Genomic DNA, 22,899 nt, shown 5'->3' on the forward strand with positions numbered 1-22,899 from the left:
TCAAGAGAATCAAAGCTTGGAAATGAGGTAAGGGGGCGAATGAGTTCTTTTAATGGTGATTGAACATGAGAGGGTAGTGAGGGTTTCTCCCCTCTTAGGACTTTTAGTAATATGCTTTAATTAAAAAATCATGTGTATGTTGTGTGATCATTGAATGAAATTCATTGTTGTGTTTGTAGCAACCTGCCTAAAATTTAACTTAGAGAGTCGCCACCTATTCTACCAAGGCGAATAGGAAACCTTACGTAGTTGAGAGATCGGGGTAAGATACTATATTCAGGTCGAGGGAAGGTGTTAGGCACCCTCAACCCTTTCCTAAAGGCTAACATTTAAAGATAAAGGTTTATGGCTTATTGTTAAGGTTTTATAGCTAAAGAATCGAATAAGGGGAAGATTGAGATTTTAGGGTGGGGGACTCGCCTTGTTGCCAAGTGCCTACGTATCTCCTTAGGGAGAATCAGAGTCAACGTAGTTCGGGGACAGGGTTGTACGCCTTAGAATTAGATCTTGATTGTATTTGAAGTTGTTTTGAAAAACGAAGTTCGAAGGTATTTTGAATTACCTTATCGTAGTTGTGAATATCGCAGTGTTTGAAATCTGTAGTGTCGTGGTTTAGTGTGTTTTGAGTGTTTTGGGCGTACAATCCTGATTTGGCACAATTAACCGCAATGATCAATAGGTTTGATCACCATAGTTAAAAGATTGGGGTTTGGCACCATTACCAATTCAAATCGATTGATTCGATTATCACTAATAATGAATTAATGTGTTTTATTATTTTTTGTATTTGTATTTGTATTGTTATCCCTCATAACCGATTGATTCGGTTACAAATAATAACAAGTTAAATTTGAGAAAATAGGAAAGTTAATCATCACAACTAATAAAAATAGTTGCAACCATTTAACCAAATAGAGATTGTTTGTATTTTATTTTTATTTAATAAACATTTTAATTAACATTATTATTGGCCATAGCGATTAATCGATTTAATCGGCACGAACAACAAATTGGCATTTTAATATAAATATCACATATTAATTTTTATTTATAAAAATAATTATTAATATATAAATAATATATTAAAAGAATTAATTAAAACATCTAATTAATTAAAATTAATTTAGATTATTTAGTTAATAGAGTTTTGGTTTAATGTGGTTAGGCTTGGGGTGTATAGTATGGGAGATCAGATCTGGGGCGCAGGATCTGAGCTGAGTGGAGATTGGAGGGTTAGATCCTGAAGGACTATGGTAGTCTGTATGGCTGCAGGCGCATGGGATCCATGGTTGTAAAATTCAGAAAAATAAAAATGTGAGGGGAGGCTCGAACCCACGACCTCTCCCTCACTTATGCGCTTCACTACCAACCAACCAAACACACATTTCTGCTTGTGACTCACGCTCGCTGCAATACAAAAGAATATGAAATATATGCATGAAAACACGCGCGCGAATTCAAACGCGCCAACCGGGCGTTGACACGCCATCATCTTCCCCAGAACTCCTGCAAAAAAACTCTATGAATTTGCTACGATTCCGCTACGCAGTTTTTCGTAGCCATTAAACCTGTAAAACAGCGATTTGCATATACGTTCACATAAATAAGGCGCGACCTATCCTTCCCCTTCGTTTCTATCATACGAATCCAATCATACAACTATTATGGCCTAATTTTACCCGAGCAGAAAACCCCCAATTTAAACCCTAAAGAGCTTGCTCGGCCTCCAATGGTGAAACGCGATTAAGACGTGCAAACTCAACCAAACAATCCAGAAACGATCATGACATGGAAACAAAACATAATACACAAACAAATTCACCCAAAGATGCGCTAATGTTTGCAATCGATCGAAAATTCAGAGCTACATACCTGGGCTCGTATGGAGAATTTCAGGGGGTGTTGATGGAGCGTGAGTATCCCAATAGCCTCAGAGTGCCTCGAGGAAGCTTTTGTGATCCTCAGATTGCTTTGAAAACTCCCAATTCCTTGAATCCGATCTTGAGTTTTGGATGAATATTTTTGTCCTTGGCTATGTTCTCTCCTCCGAATTCTTGAACCCCTAGTCTATTGCCCTCTCTTGTCTACTTATAGGTGAAGGAATTAGGTTAGAAATAAAGGCCCAAAGATCACTGAATCCAATCTTGCAAGTTTGAGGAAATATGCTTTCATTCTTGATTCATAAGTTACCATATTTGGCAAATATTGTATCAATCCTCTCCCTTTGTTTTATGCACGAAAATTAGATATATTTTGGTCATAAATGTTGATTGAAATCACACAAAATACATCTTTTATCGAATTATTTGATTTTCCATTTAATTTAATCATTTAAAAATGAAATAAAAATCCTAAAAAATCAAATAATATGTTTAATTTCGTGGCATTTCATTTTGGGCATGCTAGTGACTTGTGGATCAAGTTTGTATCATAAAACCATAGGCCCATTTGCAAGAAATCCAGCTTAGACCTCCTTTATTTCACATTTGGTCCTCACAAATCGCCCAACTTTGATCAATCATATCTCACTCAATTTTTAAGCCATGAGGGAGTTCTAAGACTTTTTGGAAACCTCAAGAGGTCCTCTATAAGCCACTTTGGAATATATTTTTCATTTGGAGCTTTTATCTTGATTATATCCTCCTTGGAAAAAACTGCTTTTGAAGGATGCCTGAAAAGGACCTGTAATCTTTTGCACTGTATCTCTCAAATGAATCATTTCTAGCCCTGGCTTGTGAGAGACAAAGTTGTAGAGAATCCAATTTCCTTCAGAATAGGCTTTGAGTGGGGAATTTTTGATGTTCCATGTGAAAGTTATGCCCAGTCAAAGTTGGGTTGACTTTCTCCTAAGAAACCCTAATTTGAACCTTTGTGTATTTGTTCATCTCTGAGTTTCTATTAATGGAATCATGATCAATCTTTGATCAAATGATGGTGGTACTTCACATACTAGATGTTGACCCAAAATTGGGAAGCTTTGACTATGCTCTGGTGGTGGTTGACTTTTTTAGGTCAAACCAGTTGACTATGGATCTTCTAGACTTTGGAGTGAGTAGTCTTTGGGATTGAACCTTGAACTTTGCATCATTGTGAATGGAATATGGGAGGGCAAATTTTGGGGTATGACAGTGTTATTTGGGTGTGATGACTTGTATTGTTGAATTGCAATTTCATGTTGTTGTTCTTCTTAATGTGTTGGAATTGATGTTGTGTATGTATAAAGAATGATGAATTTGATGTATGAATGAATATATGATTGTTGTGTGTTGATAGGAAAATAGACCCGTAATCGAATTCATGTTTAAATCCGATAAAATCAGGATTTTGGGACATGTCGGGATTGATTTCTTATTCAAAAAATATGCAGAGAAATGCCTCTGGTACAGTGGTAACCGGTTACCAGTTTTGGGGCAACCGGTTACCTCATTGAAAAATAGCATTTTTTGGCTTCTAGGAGTCATGTAAACGGTTACCGGTTTTGAGGTAACAGGTTACCACTGTGATGATTTACATAAATTGGCTACTGGAATGTGTAGTAACCAGTTACCACTAAGTTGGACCAAATATTTTTAAACTTCAAAATTTTGTAACTTGAGTTGTGTATGTCCAAATGACGTGTCGTGCGAACTGTTGGAAAGTTGATTTAACGTACTTTCATCTAAAAATATTTTCATGTTAGAATTCCAACGCTTCAACATGTTTGTGTTTGTTTCCATAATTGTGAACTACAGCGAGTATATGAATTAAGTATGAAATTGACTCGTAGAAACATGTGATGAACTTGTGATATTTAATTGACGATTCTGCAATTATTTTGCGGTGAATTGTGATAACTCGAATAGTATAATATTCTTGTGTGTTGGAGTAATTCGGAAGGAGAAGTACTATGATCAATGAGGGTCATAGTGTGCATAAGGTTATTATGCTTATGTTTGTAGTGTGTCGTGCATTCATGTCATTTATGTGGAGATGAGCCTAGGTGGGAATCCATGACGGGTGCCTAGTATCGTCTGGAGTCTCGGGGTAGAGTCATGTGGAGATAAGTAGCAGTTCGGGGGAACGCCTAAGACTTGTCCGGATTTCGACGGGAATCGGGTTCATATATTTGAACCGTATTGTTTGTGTTTGTACCGCATGCATAGTGTCGTGATAGGTGAATCACTTTGCATACATAATTGAAATATGGATTGTGCATAGTGAATGTGCGGGATTTTGATATGTGAATTAGTTTTGTATGTGATTGTTGTGTCATTTTGTGAATAGTACTCCTTAGCATGTGATATTCACCAATAATTATTTGAATGAAATTCTCACCCCTTTTCTGTTGTTGTATTTGTGCTTCTTCGAAAGTACATTTAATCTAGATACTTGAGTAAGCATGGAGCTTGTGTTGCTCAATCGAGTCTTAGGACTCTCTCTGATACATAACACGGGGAACATGGGATTATTTTACTTGCCTTTTTTTATCTGTTTCATTGTTACGTATCTTATTTTTGGATTATGTTAAACCACGAGTTGGTGGAGTTTATTTTTGTTAAGGCCTTAGAGCCATTGAAGTGATTTAATTTTGAACTTCCGCTATTTGATTAAATTGTTGAGCAATAAAAGATGAAGTGATTTGATACTCCATAACGTTTTTGGGAGATGTGACATTCCTACTTTTGTGAACTCTGATTTATTTCGTGAAAAATTATTTCATTATTTATATTTAATTAATGGGAAAGTAGGGTCTTACAACAGGCATGTGTGGTTATAGTCATGAGATTAATGTTTTAATTTGTAGACGAGGTAACAGCCAGGGAGTTATGAGTGTGGGTATTATGTCATAAAACAAATGTTAAACATTGTCCTTGCCGACGTTGTTGATTCACATGATATGGTGTCTATTATATATGTCATAAAATGTTTACATTATATTATATATAGGTTGGCTATTCTATTATTATCATGCAAGATATTCACTTTTTTTCTCTTTTTTACACAAATGTTTAACGACGAAACATCATTCTCCCTTGAGGACTTTAAAGAAATTCGTAAACGTTGGGCGTTTATCTACAATGTGTTAAGGGTCCTGCTGTTTGATTTATAGATATGTTTGATATATTTTTGAGATTGAAGATGTAAATACCATATTTTGTGGTTGCTGTAAATATTACTTTTGGCTTTTTATGGAAAATGTAAGTTGTTTCTTATGCTCTTTATGCATGGTTAACAAAAATACATGTTGCTTTTAATTCTCTGATATGGTTGAAATAGATACAAGTTAAAATATGGGAAAATTTTAAAAAACTGAGAATTCCATTTTTAAAAACAGCAGATATTTTGACAACAGTTTTAACAACTACACGTGGTTGTATATTCAACGTTGACTAGAATAATATAAATTCTAAAATGTCCCTGCTGAGAATCGAACCTAGGACCTTTATGTTAACTAACCGTTGTGATGTCACGCGCTTTCCATTATACTACAACGGTCCCAGAACCCTGATTGTAAGTAACACATTTACAACAACACTCTACATAACAATGCTAGGACCTGCGTGATTATATATCTTTTTCAACCGTTGTTAAATGTCTTTTCTGTAGTAGTGTAAAATAACTAGGTTGGCTTGCCACTACTTATTCGTCCTGCCGCTTATAGTTTGCTCTAATTAGCCACTTTTGTTTGTTTGTCTGAAGTGACCGGCCTTACCATTGGGAGGGAAAAAATTTCATATCTCTTAATTGACCGACCAAGGAGCTTACGTTGATCTCCATGGCTTTGCACTCCTCTTCTTTTTGGTTTTACTTCAAGGCTTGATGTATTCTCTTTGCTTCAACTAAATTGGCATTTACCATGATTGGTTCATTGTGAAGGTTGTCACACTTCAACTTGAGGTGGACAGGGGATACTAGAGAATTTAAGGCTTTCGCGAAGGGTCTATCGAAGATATAATTGTATATATTTTTGTAGGGAACCACAAGGAACTGCAAGTCGAATGTTCTAATATCTCTCTTTTTCCCCACTATAATCATCAACTCGATGTACTCCTAGGGACGTTTCATTGTGCCATTAAGGGCATGTATATTGGATCCCATATAAGGCCACATGCTTTATTTCTTAAGGCTCATCCTCTTGAAAAGTTCCAAATACACCACGTCACAATAGTTGTCATCGTCAATTACTATACGGAAAATGTCAAAGTGGCCGATAATGGCTATTATGACCAACAGAAAGATTTCATTTGAGATTCCCCTGGCCTTTCCATTATCCAGTAACCATGCTCCTCTAACCGCTCAGATATGTGAATCCTCCCTCATCAACGGCCCCTGCACGAGAGCTCTCTACAACCTCTCTTTCAGCGATGTCAGTCTGTCTAGAAGTAATCGTGTCAATGTGTCTCCTGGTCTTCACTACCTACAAAAATAAAGAAATATGAACTATTGGATTTTTTAAAAATTTGGAAATCAACATGGCATTACTTGAGTTTTTGAAAAAAAATCTGATTACCAATAACCTATTTACTGGATATTTTTTAAAATACGGTACGCATGTATGCATTTATATCGGACATTCCAAAAATACATGTAAATTCTTGTAATTTATGGTATTTTATGTGACACTTCGAAAATGCCAATAAAAATGCATTATTTTCCTAAAATGTTGTATGAACATGAAAATGCCGGTAAATTTTCTTAATTTTAATGAAGAAATTTACCTGACTTGTAAATAGCATAGCTTTTGTAAAAGTTCCGAAAAATGTCTAATAATACTTTATTTTCATTTTTTAGGATCAATATATTTAATAAAATTATAATTTTAAAGAAATGTCAGGTTTAATTTTAAGAATATAAGGATAAAATCTCTCCCAGAACCCATCAACACTCACTGTGTGCTTTAAGTTTTCAAAAACTTTTTTATGCAAATTATCAATCCCTCGATCCAACAGTTGGATGTTTCGTCAATAGTGTTACGAATTCTTTTTTACTATGTCCTAACTATTCCACTGTTATTATAAATATTACTAGTAAAAAACTCGTGCATACGCACGAGTTTTGTTCGGTTACACGAATTTGAATATATTATTTATTTTAAAAATAATGTTAAAAAAGAAAAAAAAATTAGATAAATAATTGATTATTTTTTATATAAAAATATTTAGATCAATAATAGACTTTGTCCCGTATACCATTTTTGGATTAAAAATATTTAATCATAAATATCATTTCTCGTATATAAAAATATTTAGATCAATAATAAATTTTTTTCCGTATACAGACTTTATTTTTGTTTAGGTATCATTTACAAACATATTTGGATCAATAGTAAATTTCGTATATAAAAATATTTAGATCAATAATAATTTTTTTCCCGTATACCATTTTTTAACAAAAAATATTTGAGTCATAAATACCATTTTTCATAAATAATATTTTTTTCCGTAAATAAATATTATTTTTTTAGGTATCAATTACAAAAATATTTGGATCAATATTAAATTTTCGTATATTAAAATATTTAGATCAATAATATATTTTTTTCCGTATAACAATTTTGGATCAAAAATATTTGTTCATAAGTACCCTTTCTCGTATATAAAAATATTTAGGTTAATAATAGATTTTTTTCGCGTATACAGACCTCATTTTTGTTTAGGTATCATTTACAAAAATATTTGGATCAATAGTAAATTTCGTATATAAAAATATTTAGAATAGTATATTATTTTCCCATATACCATTTTGTAATAAAAATATTTGGATCATAAATACCATTTTTCGTAAATAATATATTTTTTTCCATATACAAATATTATTTTTGTTTATGTGTCATTTACAAAAATATTTGGATCAATATCAAATTTTCGTATAAAAAAATATTTAGATCAATAATAGATTTTTTGGCCTATTCTATTTTAGAATAAAAAATATTTGGATCATAAATAATATTTTTTGTATATAAAAATATTTAGATCAATAATAGATTTTTTTCCCTTATACAAACTTCACTTTTGTTTAGATATCATTTATAAAAATATTTGGATCAATAGTAAATTTCGTATATAAAAATATTTAGATCAATAGTAGATTTTTTCCCGTATATCATTTTTGAATAAAAAATATTTGGATCATAAATACCATTTTTCATAAATAATATTTTTTTCCGTATACAAATATTATTTTTGTTTAGGTATCATTTACAAAAATATTTGGATCAATATTAAAATTTTGTATATTAAAATATATAGATCAATAATATATTTTTTCCCGTATACCATTTTTGGATCATAAATAATATTTTTCGTAAATAATAATACAAATATTATTTTTATGTAGGTATCATTTACAAAAATATTTGAATCAATATTAAATTTTTGTATAAAAGATATTTAGATCAATAATAGTTCTTTTTCCGTATACCATTTTTGGATCAAAAATATTTGATCATAAGTATCATTTCTCGTATATAAAAATATTTAGATCAATAATAGATTTTTTCTCCCGTATACAGACCTCATTTTTGTTTAGGTACCATTTACAAAAATATTTGGATCAATAGTAAATTTTGTATATAAAAATATTTAGATCAATAGTAGATTATTTTCCCGTATACCATTTGTGAATAAAAATATTTGGATCATAAATACCATTTTTCGTAAATAATAGATTTTTTTTCATATACAAATATTATTTTTGTTTAGGTGTCATTTACAAAAATATTTTGATCAATATCAATTTTTCGTATATAAAAATATTTATATCAATAATAGATTTTTTGGCCTATTCCATTTTTGAATAAAAAATATTTGGATCATAAATAACATTTTTCGTATATAAAAATATTTAGATCAATAATAGATTATTTTTTTTTGGTGCAAATAAAAAAAAATTATTCCAAAAACAGAATTAAGTACAAGCTGACCCTAAGGTCCAAGCCTCTCAAAGACTAAAAGAACTAATTAGCAAGAACTACATTACAATAATCTCTTAGCTTCCTATCAAGTTGAATTCTCTCAAGAACAACCACTTTGATTTCTTGGAAAACAAGTTCTTTATCAGTGGCTTGTTGGAAAAACCCCTTGTTCCTGTTGATCCATACATAGTAAACCGTTTCAGCCAGACATATTTTAATCAACTTAGCACGGTGGCTCTTGCCACGACCAACAGTGATACACCACTTCAATTCAGAATCCCATTCTTGAGGCATATGATATAGTTGCATCCATGTTATCACCTGCTTCCACAGATCCTTAGTAAACCTGCACGCAAACAAGAGGTGATCACAGGTTTCAATCTCACCACAGAAAAGGCATTTCCCATCAGTCATTGTTCCAAATCTTGCCAATCTATCCTTTGTCTGCAACCTCTTTTGGCAAGCCATCCATAGCACAAAGATGGATCTAGGCCTTGCCCAATTTCCTCTTATCAAATTTTTCCAGGGCACAGTCGGGTTAGCTCCTTTGAGCTCCCTATAAACATTGTTGGTATTGTAAATTCCAGTTATCTCAAACTCTTTCCAAGCATCTGAATCCATGATAACCACCTTATGCTTGAACAAAGCTCGAATGATCCATGAGGCAGTAGGTTTAGGCATGTATTCAGTGATGTTTCTTCCTTTCATATAAAAATGGTGAACCCACTTAATCCAAAGTCTGTCTTTTTTCTGATATAAGTTCCATAACATTTTTCCAAGAGTCGCACGGTTCCACATACCTAAGCCAATAACATTTAAACCACCTTCAGCTATAGGTTACAGATTGTCTCCCAGGAAACAGGGGCAGTTTTCCTAGCATCTTCCTTTCCAGACCACAAAAATCTTCTACACATGCCTTCAATGTGTGATATAACTTTTTTAGGGAGAGGGAAGATCTGAAGCCAGTAGTTAGCTATAGCAAAAAGGACACTCTTTACTAATTGCAACCTGCCTACATAGGAAAGAAGTCTTGTACACCAATGATTAAGTCTACACATCATCTTCTCAATAAGGGGTTGGCAATTTGTGAACTTCTTACTATCCAATGGTACCCCTAAATATTTGAAAGGCATGGTACCGATTCGGAATGCTGTTTCTTGCCTCAACATCTGCTGCATATCTCCATTCACACCACCAAAGTATATCTTACTTTTTGGTATGCTCGTGTGGAGGCCTGTAGCTTTAGAGAAACCTGTAACTTTGTTCATGATGTGCCTGATGGAGGTGATGTCAGCCTTGGAAAAAAGCAAAATGTCATCAGCAAAACACAAGTTCACAATTTTCATCTTTGCACATTTAGGATGGAAATGGAACTCAGGCACATCTTGCAATGTCTGTAAAATTCTGTGGAGATATTCCATTATAAGAACAAAGAGCATGGGGAGATGGGATCCCCCTGTCTCAAACCTCTCTTAGCTTGAAGGACATGACTGAATTCACCATTTAAGGAAAACCTGTAAGAGACAGATGTTACACAGGCCATAGTCCAGTCTACAAATTTCTGAGGGAAAGCCATAGAGCACATAATCTGGTTTAGGGCAGGGCATTCAACAGTGTCATAAGCCTTTTTCCCCGTATACAAACTTCATTTTTGTTTAGGTATCATTTACAAAAATATTTGGATCAATAGTAAATTTCGTATATAAAAATATTTAAATCAATAGTAGATTTTTTTCCGTATATCATTTTTTATAAAAAAAATTTGGATCATAAATACAAATTTTCGTAAATAATAGATTTTTTTCATATACAAATATTATTTTTATTTAGGTATCATTTACAAAAATATTTGGATCAATATTAAATTTTCGTATATAAAAATATTTAGATCAATAATAGATTTTTTGAATAAATTTTTCCCGTATATCATTTTTTACTAAAAAAATATTTCGATTATAAATACCATTTTTCGTATATAAAAAATATATATATATATATATATATATATATATATATATATATATATATATATATATATATATATATATATATATATATATATATATATATATATATATATATATATATATATATATATATATATATATATATCAAAATAGTTTTTTTTTTTTGTGGAAGAAAGAAGTGAGAAAGTGATGAAAGAGAAAAAAAATAGAGAATGGAGAGAGATTTGATAAGTTTGATAAAATATAAGAGTTGTATTATTTTAATAATAAAATTAAGGACTTATGGTGCAAAGACCAAAAAACCACAATTTTAATATGGTGACAAAAAATCAAATAAGGGTATTTTTTACTTTTCCACAACCATTAGTTTTCTTATATTATAGATATAGATTAAATTTTGAGTGAAAAATAATACCAAAAAAAATATATAATAAAAAATAATTAAGAAAATAATTTCTTCTATTAATATAAATAGGAGACATAATTTATATAGATATAATAAATCTTGTTTGAACTGCTTTAATGGTAGTTTTTGCATTTTCCCTATTTTTCTCAGATGTCTTTGTGTTTAATAGTTTTTTTTAAGCATGTGTTGTATAATAGTTTGAGTTTAATGGTAGTGCACTGACAATGCAAATTAATTTTACACATATAACCAATTAAAATTCTTATACTTATTATTTATATTAGTTTTTTTTAAATTAAAATTATGTTTTAATTCGTTGACAGCATATCACTTTTTCTCTAATAATTTATGTTATTATTGCTAAAATAAATTATAATCCAATTATATATGTAGGAAACTTTTTAGTAACGGCAAAAAAAAAAATTTCTTCAAAATTAACCACACAAAAGAACATGGATATAACTATTTAGAAAGACAGTAACATATTTAATATCCCCTCACAAGAATTTAAAACATATTAAATCTAGGTAATATTCACAAAGTTTATAGATTATTAATGATGATGAAATATTAAAAAAATATATATTTATTCAATTAAAATGCAACTGATTTTACGCAAATTTTACATATATACAAGTCTGCATATTTTTCAGAATTTTTACGCAAATTGAAAAATCTAGTTATTTTTTTAAGGTTTTTGGAAAATTTTGATATGCCTTGCACATATATTGGTTTTATAGAAAATCTGATATATAGATATTTTTCCTGACCTTCATATATATGATAGTTGTAATTTAGTGTTTTTTTTTTTAATTGTCTTAAATGAATGAAGATGGAACGAATGAAGTACTTCAAAGTTTCACAGAGTTCTTCACCATTACATTACATATGTATATTATACTAATATTTTTACTCATGCAATTTGAATTTTATAAATCTATCCCAGTCTATTATGAACTTAGTTTATGTTATATTTGGTAAATATTCCTAACTCAGCCAAAAATATTATGATATGCACAAAATATTGACCGACAGAGTATTATTGTAGTTGCCATTTGTTCTAATACAACCAATGGGATAGGAGGCAAGTGCGACAAACTAGTTTTTTTTGTTGTGGGAGAGAAGAAAATCACAAGAATGGCCGTATTTCAGCTGTCACTTTTAGCAAAAGGGTTAAGTGCCCTTTTCTATTGCAATTAGTTCCAAGTGGTGGTGGTTGAATCGTTAAGGTTAGATGTGGTGGTAGTCACAACCATGATCTAACAAAGACATTAAATAGACATGATATACTCATCCATTTAAATATGGAAGAAATATAATTTGTCAATGATATGACATAGTATCACATGGCACCAAGGTTCATAATTGGTACATTGGAAAACCGAAATCTATAAAATTTGACAAGTGTAAAATAAGTGTACTATTGGGCTGGAATCGGCTGTAGCAATTTGTGCCAACAATAACCATAAGTAGTGAATACATTTTTACGTATCTATTAGTCTTAACTTCTACAAAGCGAAGATGAGAGTACTTGTCATAAGAAAATAAACGTAATAATGTGATTAGGGGGATAGAGTATGGTTGAATTGGTTGTACACTAACTTTAAAACTAATTAAGTAAATTAACGGTTAACAAAATGTTATGATAAAAACAATTAAGTTCCCCCACTCTTCGAATCATTTTCCCTTTTATGTATAGCTGATTGAACCTATAATAAATCTTCTTATATCACGATTATTTTACAAAGCACGATTATCCAACATGTTCTTCCCCAAGTAATCCTCTTCATCTAGATATGATTCCCCAAAGATCCTATGGGGAAAATTCGCAACTAACGAAGGTTTTATGGCACGTAAAATAACTAATGTTACGAGCAATAATTATGCCATATGTTTCTGAATTAGAAACAACTACACATTGTTATTTAATTCCATAATGCAAATCTATGATTAGCTCTCATTCCTATCTAGATCGATTTCCCAAATTCTCTAGATAGGAAAAAAGATTAAAATAAAAATAACACTAAATAGTTATAAGAAAAGATTCAATACAGAGATCAAAACTACACAAGTCACATGGTTCACATTAATGGGATTGAAATTCATTTAGAGGGGACATAATCTAAAGGAACTATCAACTCATACTTAATGAATTCATGACAATTACAATAGAAAACAAGATATTAGCATTGGAGACAATTAAAATTGGTTATATAATGATTTAGTGTGTTTTCCCTTCTCTTTTCCTTCCGAATATTCCTTCTCTATTATAAAAATTTGAAACCCTTTTGTTTAAATGAATTTTACATTATATAGAAAAATTATAAAATTGCAAAATTGTACAACTCTTGATACATTACATCATCATTTAGTAATTTATTAGACTATGAAACTTGTAATCGTAAAGAATGCGCCATTCTAGCTTTGGTGAGCACCAATTCGCTTAAGAGAAGCTCAAACTAACGTCGTTTTTGAATTTGGAGAGGAGCTCTCTCATTTATTGATCAAATAACACCACTCTGGAATATTTGTGTGCCAATATTCTGTCTCTTTTGCAATTTTTCTTCTTTTTCTTTTGTTTCTCATGTGTTATTCCTCTCATTGCATAGTCATTGTAACTTTCATAGTAATGTATCATAGAATTTGTCTAGTTAGGATAATTTTGGCTTAGACTGGTCTTTTCCAAGTTTCTTCTGAATCTTTATTAAAACCTACAAAAGTATAAATGAATTAAAACTAAAAGTACTTAAAAAGGAATGAAATTACTACTAAAAATGTGATATGACAAGATGTCATCATAATGTCAAACTTGAACCATGTGCGACGACAATAATGTCATCATAAAGAAAAAACTTAAAAATTGATATCTCTAAGAAAAAACGCGAATTTACCTACTTCGATGATAATATTTAAGTTTGACGCTACATATCAGAAATCTTTCATGTTCTACTTAATTTCTACTTCTATTCTCATACCTCGAGCTAAATAAATCAAAAGACTTCAATCTTGATCAGGTTTATTCAAATTTTGTTGTCTTTTCACCAATTCACTCAAATGGTAAAGGTACCTTCAAGCAACATGTAAATATTATTTTATCATAAGCTTAGAACAAATTATTGTTACTAGTCACTTTTGAGGTCTTTAATGTTGTAGTGTGGCTTAAAGTTAGATAAACTTGGGTAAATTGGAAAAATTGGAGTAACTCTTGGTTAGACACTAAATTCCTTCACTCATCCATTCTTTAGTTTTTTGTTTATTTTACCACAATCACACTTTAAAGGATTGGTTCTAAGCTATTTGAGACTTTTTATTTTATTAGTACCCATTCGTTTTTGCTTTTTTATTTTTTTTCATTTTTCTCTTATTTTATTTCAATACGTACTTATTTTTTCTCAATCTCTTTAAACGGTATTTGTTGTTAAGATGATCACCTTAAACTTAAAATGTTATTCATGGGCAACCACAAACTTAAGACTATTTTATACTTAATATTTTTCTTTCTCATGACTACATAACTCCGCAGAGATAAAGATCTTACGTAATACAAAGAAATTTTATTCAGTTTAAAAATAAAAGGAATGTGACTAAAAAAGAGTAACCAAATGATATATAATTTAATTATCATAGGATAGTCCTAAGGGGCTCTATGTGCTAGTAAATATTTGCATCAGTGTGTGAGTAATCAGACAATTAGCCGTAAAGAAATAATGCAAGTTCTAGAAAATTTAACTAGTACATAAATACACTTATATTAAGAACAAGCAAATAGTATATACTGAACATTTGGCCCAAAAAAATTTAGGTTGCTGAAAGTTAAAAAATTTTAAGCTAGACTTATATCTTTAATTGTTATCCTTTCTCTTAGGCTATGTTTGGATAGACTAAAATGAACGGAGCGGAATGGAATAGAGCATAATGGAGCGGAACGGAGCGGAGCGGAATGGAATAAAGATGACATTCCATTGTTTGGGTATTTCATGACGGAACATAAATATTTTGTCATTCCACCCAAATCGGAGGGTATAAAAAATGATGGAAAGTGATGGAATGGAATAGAATGCATTACATCCGGTTCCGCTCCATTCCATTCGTTTTTAATCCATAAAAGCAATGGAACATAAGTCTATACCATTCCATTCCACTCTCTTCCATCAATCCAAACATACAGTCTTTTTGAATTTCAATAAATCTTAAGCATTTATATTTTGTAACTGATTTCTTTCATTATCATACTTTTATTCAGTGTTTTAAAAATCAGACCGGGAACCGGAAGCGTTATTGATCTGGTTTGATTGCTGGACCAAGTATGCTATTGAACCGGTTAGAACCGGCCAAAACCGATTCAAATTGGAAAAAATCGGTGAACCGGCGGTTTTAGAAAATCGGTGGTTCAAATGCATGCTCTCTTTTTTTCGCACAAAACGACGTCGTTTTCATGATTTTAAAAAAAATATATATAATTAGACTTTATTCAAACCTTATTTTGAACAACTCTTTCTCTGCTTGCAACTAGACCTGATTTAAAATTTACTTAAATTTATATTTTGTACTATTTTGTTGTCAGTGATTATTATATTTAGAATTTGAATGTAAAGAATAAACATTTGAAATTATGAAATTTAAAATTTTAAAATTTTGTGGGTGTTGTGATATATTTTAGAGACTAAGCCATTTGGTTCGACCAATTTAATAAATATATAGTATTGCAATAGAGACCGGTTTATTCAACCGAGTTATTCGATTTAATCCTATTTAGTCATGCGGTTCGAACAATGACTCAATTATTAAACCAATGAATCAGTGATCCAGTATCCTAACTAGTTTGATGACCGGACCGGTTTTTAAAACACTGCTTTTATTTATGATTAGCAATGTAAAATATAGAGAAAAGTTAAGACACAACAAATTTCAAAGTTCAAACAATTTTATTAATGATAATAGAAAATGATACAAATTTAGTGTTGTGAGTATTACTCATCAACACCCTTAAAAAAAGATAAATAAAACAAAGTTAAGACAAAAGTAAGGAGAAATAATAAAATTTTAGAGTGAGACACTTGAACCACATCTGACCTAGAGAGTTGTTGGGTGGGAACATTTTAAAGATCCATATTTCTCCCTCATCAAACTCATCTATTAACTCCACTATAATCACCTTGCAATTATATTTTTGCTTGCAAGAAGACAACCATGCTTTATTTCTTCCCCAATCACTCAAAAGAGTGGGGTTGAGGATTCATCCTTTTGTATTATGATTTGTTGGACTTGAGACTTCACATACAAGAGGGGGTGAATTGTGTGGTTTGGGAAAAAGTGATTTGAAAAACTTTGAGAAGTAAAATCATAGTTTAAAAACATTTTTGAAAACTTAGCAGTGGAAAAATTAAAAGCAAAAAATAAATTGCAGAAATTAAAGGAATTAAGGGAAAAGAGGAACACCAAGAATTATAGAGGTTCAGTTAAAACAAAAGGATCTACTCGTCTCCCCAAGAATTGATCTTGAGAGTTTTCAATAATAATTGAGATCTTTTAGTAGGAAATACTCACGAATCCCACAAGAAAATTATGGTTGACCTCCAACCAAAAATAATACAAGGCGGTAGATGTGGGCGTTTGGATATTTTCTTCAAAATAAACTTAGGAGTGAAATGGTCAATCTTCTTTCCCAATAGTTGATTGAATCGGTTAGTCCTCTCTCCATAAAATGAACCTTGGACATGTTAGTCTTCAAGCTTCCAAAACCTTGAGCTCAAAACCTTGGTTTTACACAAGATAACCAATAACCTGGGACATTTTAACATATGGCTTATCTCGAGCATGTGAAGCTTTTAATACTAGGTTGAGCTTCAACCTAAACTTAGTATTCGATTACACAATCCCCAAACCAAAGCTTTTATTAATGGATTTAGCTTCTAACCCAAATATATCCTATATGGATAATATTCAACCAAGGTGTATACAAAATATTCCCTTGGTAAATTTACAATTCTAACCTTTCTAGCATTACATATTTTTCTCACTCACAAAAGGACTTTTCTCACAAAATCACTTAGACTAAAACATTAGTGAGAAAAGTTAAAGAAATGTGTGTGTGTGTGTGTGTGTGTGTGTGTGTGTGTGTGTGTGTGTGTGTGTGTGTGTGTGTGTGTGTGTGTGTGTGTGTGTGTGTGTGTGTGTGTGTGTGTGTGTGTGTGTGTGTGTGTGTGTGTGTGTGTGTGTGTGTGTGTGTGTGTGTGTGTGTGTGTGTGTGTGTGTGTGTGTGTGTGTGTGTGTGTGTGTGTGTGTGTGTGTGTGTGTGTGTGTGTGTGTGTGTGTGTGTGTGTGTGTGTGTGTGTGTGTGTGTGTGTGTGTGTGTGTGTGTGTGTGTGTGTGTGTGTGTGTGTGTGTGTGTGTGTGTGTGTGTGTGTGTGTGTGTGTGTGTGTGTGTGTGTGTGTGTGTGTGTGTGTGTGTGTGTGTGTGTGTGTGTGTGTGTGTGTGTGTGTGTGTGTGTGTGTGTGTGTGTGTGTGTGTGTGTGTGTGTGTGTGTGTGTGTGTGTGTGTGTGTGTGTGTGTGTGTGTGTGTGTGTGTGTGTGTGTGTGTGTGTGTGTGTGTGTGTGTGTGTGTGTGTGTGTGTGTGTGTGTGTGTGTGTGTGTGTGTGTGTGTGTTGAAAGTGTCAAAACACGATTCGGGATTAAATGAAATGAGAAAAGGGACCTTTTTTTATAGGCTAGAGGTTGGCTTAAAAACGTATTTCAAATTTAATGCATTCTAAGGCAATCTAATCGATTAACACATTTTCATAATCGATTAGATACTTGAAAATAATCATTTGTAAGTTTATAAGAGGGAGGAAAATATATCTAGTCATTTAGCATCATTAAGGCGGTGTCTTAATTTCTTGTGACTCAATTTTGAATTGATCTAATTGATTAGACAAAAGCACTAACTGATTAGATAAGTCAAAATTTTGATTTTTGCAATTTTGGCAGTTCCTAATTCATCTGACACAACTTCAATATGTTTTTGAAGATATTTTCTTTTGGTGAATACATTTTGATAATCATTTTTGTGTGTGTGTGCTTTATCCATGCACTTTTATGATAAAGTCTTTATGCTTTAAAAATATGTTCACTCACTACTAAATTAGAACGCACCACATTACTTCAAGACTTTGTCAGATTCTTTCTCTTGTGTAGACACTTGTTTGAGTACTTTGAGATGAGGCTTTAAGTTGCACTCCATTTGATTGTCATCATCGGATAGTAAAGTTCATCAAACCATAATGATAAGGTTTGAACCTTTATCCGCTTAACCGTTCATGCTTGACTTATCATAATACATTAGTTGTCATCATCAAAAGTTAATTTCCTTAGTAAAATCATATCACTTGTAAAACAAGGTTCCACATGTTGTAGCTGCTCGGAAAAAGATCTAAAACTATAAGGTTAATGTGAATTCTCGCAGAATAATATATATCCAACTCATAAGACCCGGGGAAAAGGGTGGGTGGAGTGTTGAGGGAGGTTTTTTATCTTGCTTCATAGGTTGGGGTTCATGTTGATTTTATTCTCTAGTTGGCAGGAGTGCCCTCATGAAATTGTCAAAGTATAATTTATTCATTGATGTTTGGATACCTCTTGTTTGTTTCAAAGGGCATTTATTATGCTTAGATGCTCAAGGATAGTGACAAAGTAGTTGACTAAGGAAGCTATGTTGTTTGAAGTTAATCTTCCCACACCAATGAGATCTTTATTTGCAATGGAAAAATGGTGTGTGATATGCCACAATACGAATAGTTTGAAGTGCTCTCCAAATTTGAAATTAAATATTTCCGCATCTTTTAATATGACGTGATTCTAGGGGCCAAAAAATTTATGGAGTCATATTCATTAGTAGTGACCATCTAGTCCCTTCACGAATTTCAGGTATTGGGTGGTTCCATTGTGTTCTCAAAGAACTCTAACCCAATTATGAGGTTGGCATTGTTTCCCAAAATTTTATTAAACGACTTCTACTTTCAAGTTCTAAGGAAGTTGAGCACAATGAGATGTTCGTACAAAATATCCCAATCAAAGGGTCTATCAAAATTAAACTTACATTTCTTTATCGTATCCCACCTTTATTAGGAATATTTCTCTTTGAAATGAATGTCGGCAAGATTTTGTGCTTGAGTGCTTGTGGAATCTTAGATTTTCTCTTGCTTTCTGGGTGGTGTCATGGTTATAAGGGTAAGAAATAAAATTAAAATGAGAGACTATGATTAGGGATGCTTGGTGTCAAATAAAATAGTAAAGAGGAAGAGAGTGAGCGAAGAAAAACGTTGATACTAAAACACTATTTATTGACCCGGAAAAAATTGAGCCACTCTCAAGATCATACACGTGCATTTTAATGCTCTAGGGTTCATATAATATGGTTATATAACGTTCTAATCACGCTCTAGGCATAGATGCGATGCGTTTGTAACAAAAAAAATTCCTTATCACGTCTCATCTTCATTCTAGAGTGCCGTTATACCTATCGGAACCCTCAAATTGGAAACTCTAGGGTGAGAAGTAGAATATTTACTCTCATTCTACGTTATTTTATATAAATTTCAAATTTTCAAGAAGGCAATTTTATGAGAACAAGATTTGGTTTTGCATTCAATCTTTAAGTTTTGATGATATATTTGTACGAAACAATTTTGTACTCTAATAGTTTCTTAAGTGTGCAGATTCATTATTTGATTTATTAGGATCATGAGGAGTGTTAGCAACACTCTCTTTTCAACATTCTCTCAAACACTCACTTTCTTATTGGTTGAAACATGTGTGGGTCTCTCACTTTGAAAATAGGTGCCACATAAAGTGGTAGGATCCACACATGTTTCAACCAACAAGAGAATGAGTGTTTAAGAGAGTGTTACAAAGAGGATGTTCTTAGCATTTCTCTTAGGATCATTGTCCAGATAATCATGAGAATCAGCGTCATCACACATTAGAAGAAATATTCATCTCAATTCTGAAGTAACATCAGCAGTTCTGAAGAAAGTTGAATGATTCATCAGAAAAAGGATTTACAAATATTTTGAAGCTAATTGACTACTCAAGATCAGAATTCGGTTCAGATACGCTTATTGCTTCCAATTCAGAAATTAGATTACGTCATTCAGATAGGCTGCGGCTTTTGACTCTGAAGACATCTTTTTGAATCTGAAGAATTATTTCTCTTGGAACGTCTACATTACTTGATCTCTTCACTGCTCTCTCTACTTCATATCAAAAGTACATCTAAAATGAAGGATGGTCATAAACTTTTTAAAAGAAGCAATTTGGTAAAACCGTACATCACCTTTTCCACTTTTGCAGGACGTATTGTACGATTTCATCTTTTCTGTGCTCATTGTTCCACAAGACTTTTTAGATTCGTTGCATCAAGGAAACCATCGTCTTGTCCTCTCTCAATGGTCATCTTTTTATGGGACTATATATTGAGACAATTTCATTTGAAGAAGCTGTCGAACAATAACACTACTCAAGCCTATATTTTCAAACTCAGCAAATAAACTTCAAAGAGAAAAACGAAGATCTTAGAGAAATTGCACGAAACACTCCATTGTGAGAAATCTAGTTTCTAAGAATCTGTAAAAATACAAGAGTTGTTGCTCATAGATTGTGTTAACATTTGAGCTAAAGTGTTTATGTTTCAATCAACTATATAGAAGCAATATCTTGTAAACATTCCATTTGTAAATATGTTGAGATTTGTTTTCCTCAAGTGACTAGGTTGTTAGTCTATAAACTTGAGAGGGCTAAGGTGTCTTTCTAGACTCTTAGAGATTTGTTTGTAATCTTTTAAGATTATTGGATTAAGTCCTTTTCTAAGGCGAAATCACCTTGCCAAATGGACATGATTAGTTGAAAAGTGAACCTGGATAACTAAAAGTGTTCTTTTTCTTCTCTTGTTGAACTATCTCACTAACTACCAGAAACCTTTTTTTTAAAAGAATCAAAGTTTTTAGAACACCCAATTCAACCCCACTTTCTTGTGTTTTTCTCAACCTTCAATTGACATCAGAGCTCCGGCCCTTTGTTGATTTTTTTATCAAACACTTAATCGTGTAGAGAGGTCCAGAATGAGAAAAACTTCTAAATGGCTTCCGCTGCTAACAGTCATGGAAGAGATAGTTACAACGTTAAACCTCCAATATTTGATAAAGAAAGATTTTAATATTGAAAAGATAGACTAGAAAGTTTCTTTCTAGGATATGATATTGATCTCTGGGAGATTGGTATCCCCATTCCCACGAATGAAATGGATGATGAATAGAAATGTGCGTTCAAGAATCATCACAAAGCTAGAACCATCATTCTTAATGCCATATGTTACAATGAATATGAGAAAATTACAAATAGAGATTCAGCAAAAGATATTCTTGATTCATTAAGAATGACTCATGAAGGCAACACTCAAGTTAAAGAAACTAAGGCCTTGGCCTTAACTCAAAAATATGAGGCCTTCAAAATGGAAGAAGAAGAAGAAGAAGAAGAAGAAGAAATTGTGGAAACTATGTTTTCAAGGTTTCAAACTTTGGACGCAGGACTCAAGATTCTGGACAAAGGTTATACTACTGCTGATCATGTTAAGAAGATCATCAGAAGTCTACCCAATAAATGGAGACCAATGGTAACTGCATTAAAGCTTGCTAAGAATTTGAATAACATAACTCTAGAGGAAAAGGTTAGTTCTTTAAGGAGTCATGAAATATATATAGAAGAAGATGAGCCTCAGAAAAGAGGAAAATCAATTTCTCTAAAATCCAAATCAGAAAGCACTAAGTCAGAAAAGAACAAGGCTTTTCCAAACTGAAGATTTTGACAATGAAGTTTCTGATGATGAAGAAGAGTTGTCACTTATGTCCAGAAGAATCAAGCAACTCTATAAGAAAAGACAAAGCGGCTTTTAAGTATCTAGAAACAGAGAAGATCGTCCAGAGATATTTGAGAAAGGAAGATCGGGTGAAGAAGTCATGTGCTATGAATGCAAACAGCCCTAACACTACAAAATGAATGTCTAAAGCTCAAAAAAGAAAGCACCAGAAAAGAAGATTTCAAAAAAGGAAACTTCAAGAGCAAGAAGAAAGTGCTAATGGCAACCTGGGACAATTCTAATTCCTCAGATGAAAACTCATAAGAAGAAAAAGATAACATGGCATTGATGGCTTATGTTGAAACTTCTGATGAAGATATCTTCCCAAGTTATGAAATAGGCTCAGAGTCAGAAACAGAAAAGGAACTTTCCAAAGAGGTATTTTCTGATCTCTCTCATTTAGAATTAACTACTTCATTACTTAAAACTCTGGAGAAATTCTCATTACTCAAAATTGAATTTAAGGAACAAAAAAGTCCTATGAATCCATGTCCTATGAGAATAATAAACTTAAGGAAGAGTTTTTAGTTTTAAAAAGAAATCTAAATCTTCTAAAGAACAAAAGTTATAGTTTCAAAAAATTAGAAATTAATTCAAAAACGTTTGACAACTCCAGCACCATATCAGCAGAGATTGTAGTCAATGATATAAGTAAATAAAAATAAATACTTACTCCTAGGTTTAACAAAAATATGTTGACTAAAACACTTATCTCAAGTTCATCTGAAACTAAGTCCAAA

The 22,899-nt window shown here is 32.0% G+C and overlaps 1 protein-coding gene across 1 annotated transcript; it reads right to left on the reverse strand.

Annotated features, from left to right (window-relative positions):
* Positions 1 to 8,935: 8,935 nt before the first annotated feature.
* Positions 8,936 to 9,574, reverse strand: LOC131620076 (uncharacterized). Its single transcript, XM_058891098.1, has one exon. It carries the CDS (start codon positions 9,572 to 9,574, stop codon positions 8,936 to 8,938), a length of 639 nt encoding a protein of 212 aa, XP_058747081.1.
* Positions 9,575 to 22,899: the final 13,325 nt, after the last annotated feature.

The sequence above is a fragment of the Vicia villosa genome, linkage group LG7 (genome assembly GCF_029867415.1).
Source record: "Vicia villosa cultivar HV-30 ecotype Madison, WI linkage group LG7, Vvil1.0, whole genome shotgun sequence".
Taxonomy (NCBI): Eukaryota; Viridiplantae; Streptophyta; class Magnoliopsida; order Fabales; family Fabaceae; genus Vicia; species Vicia villosa.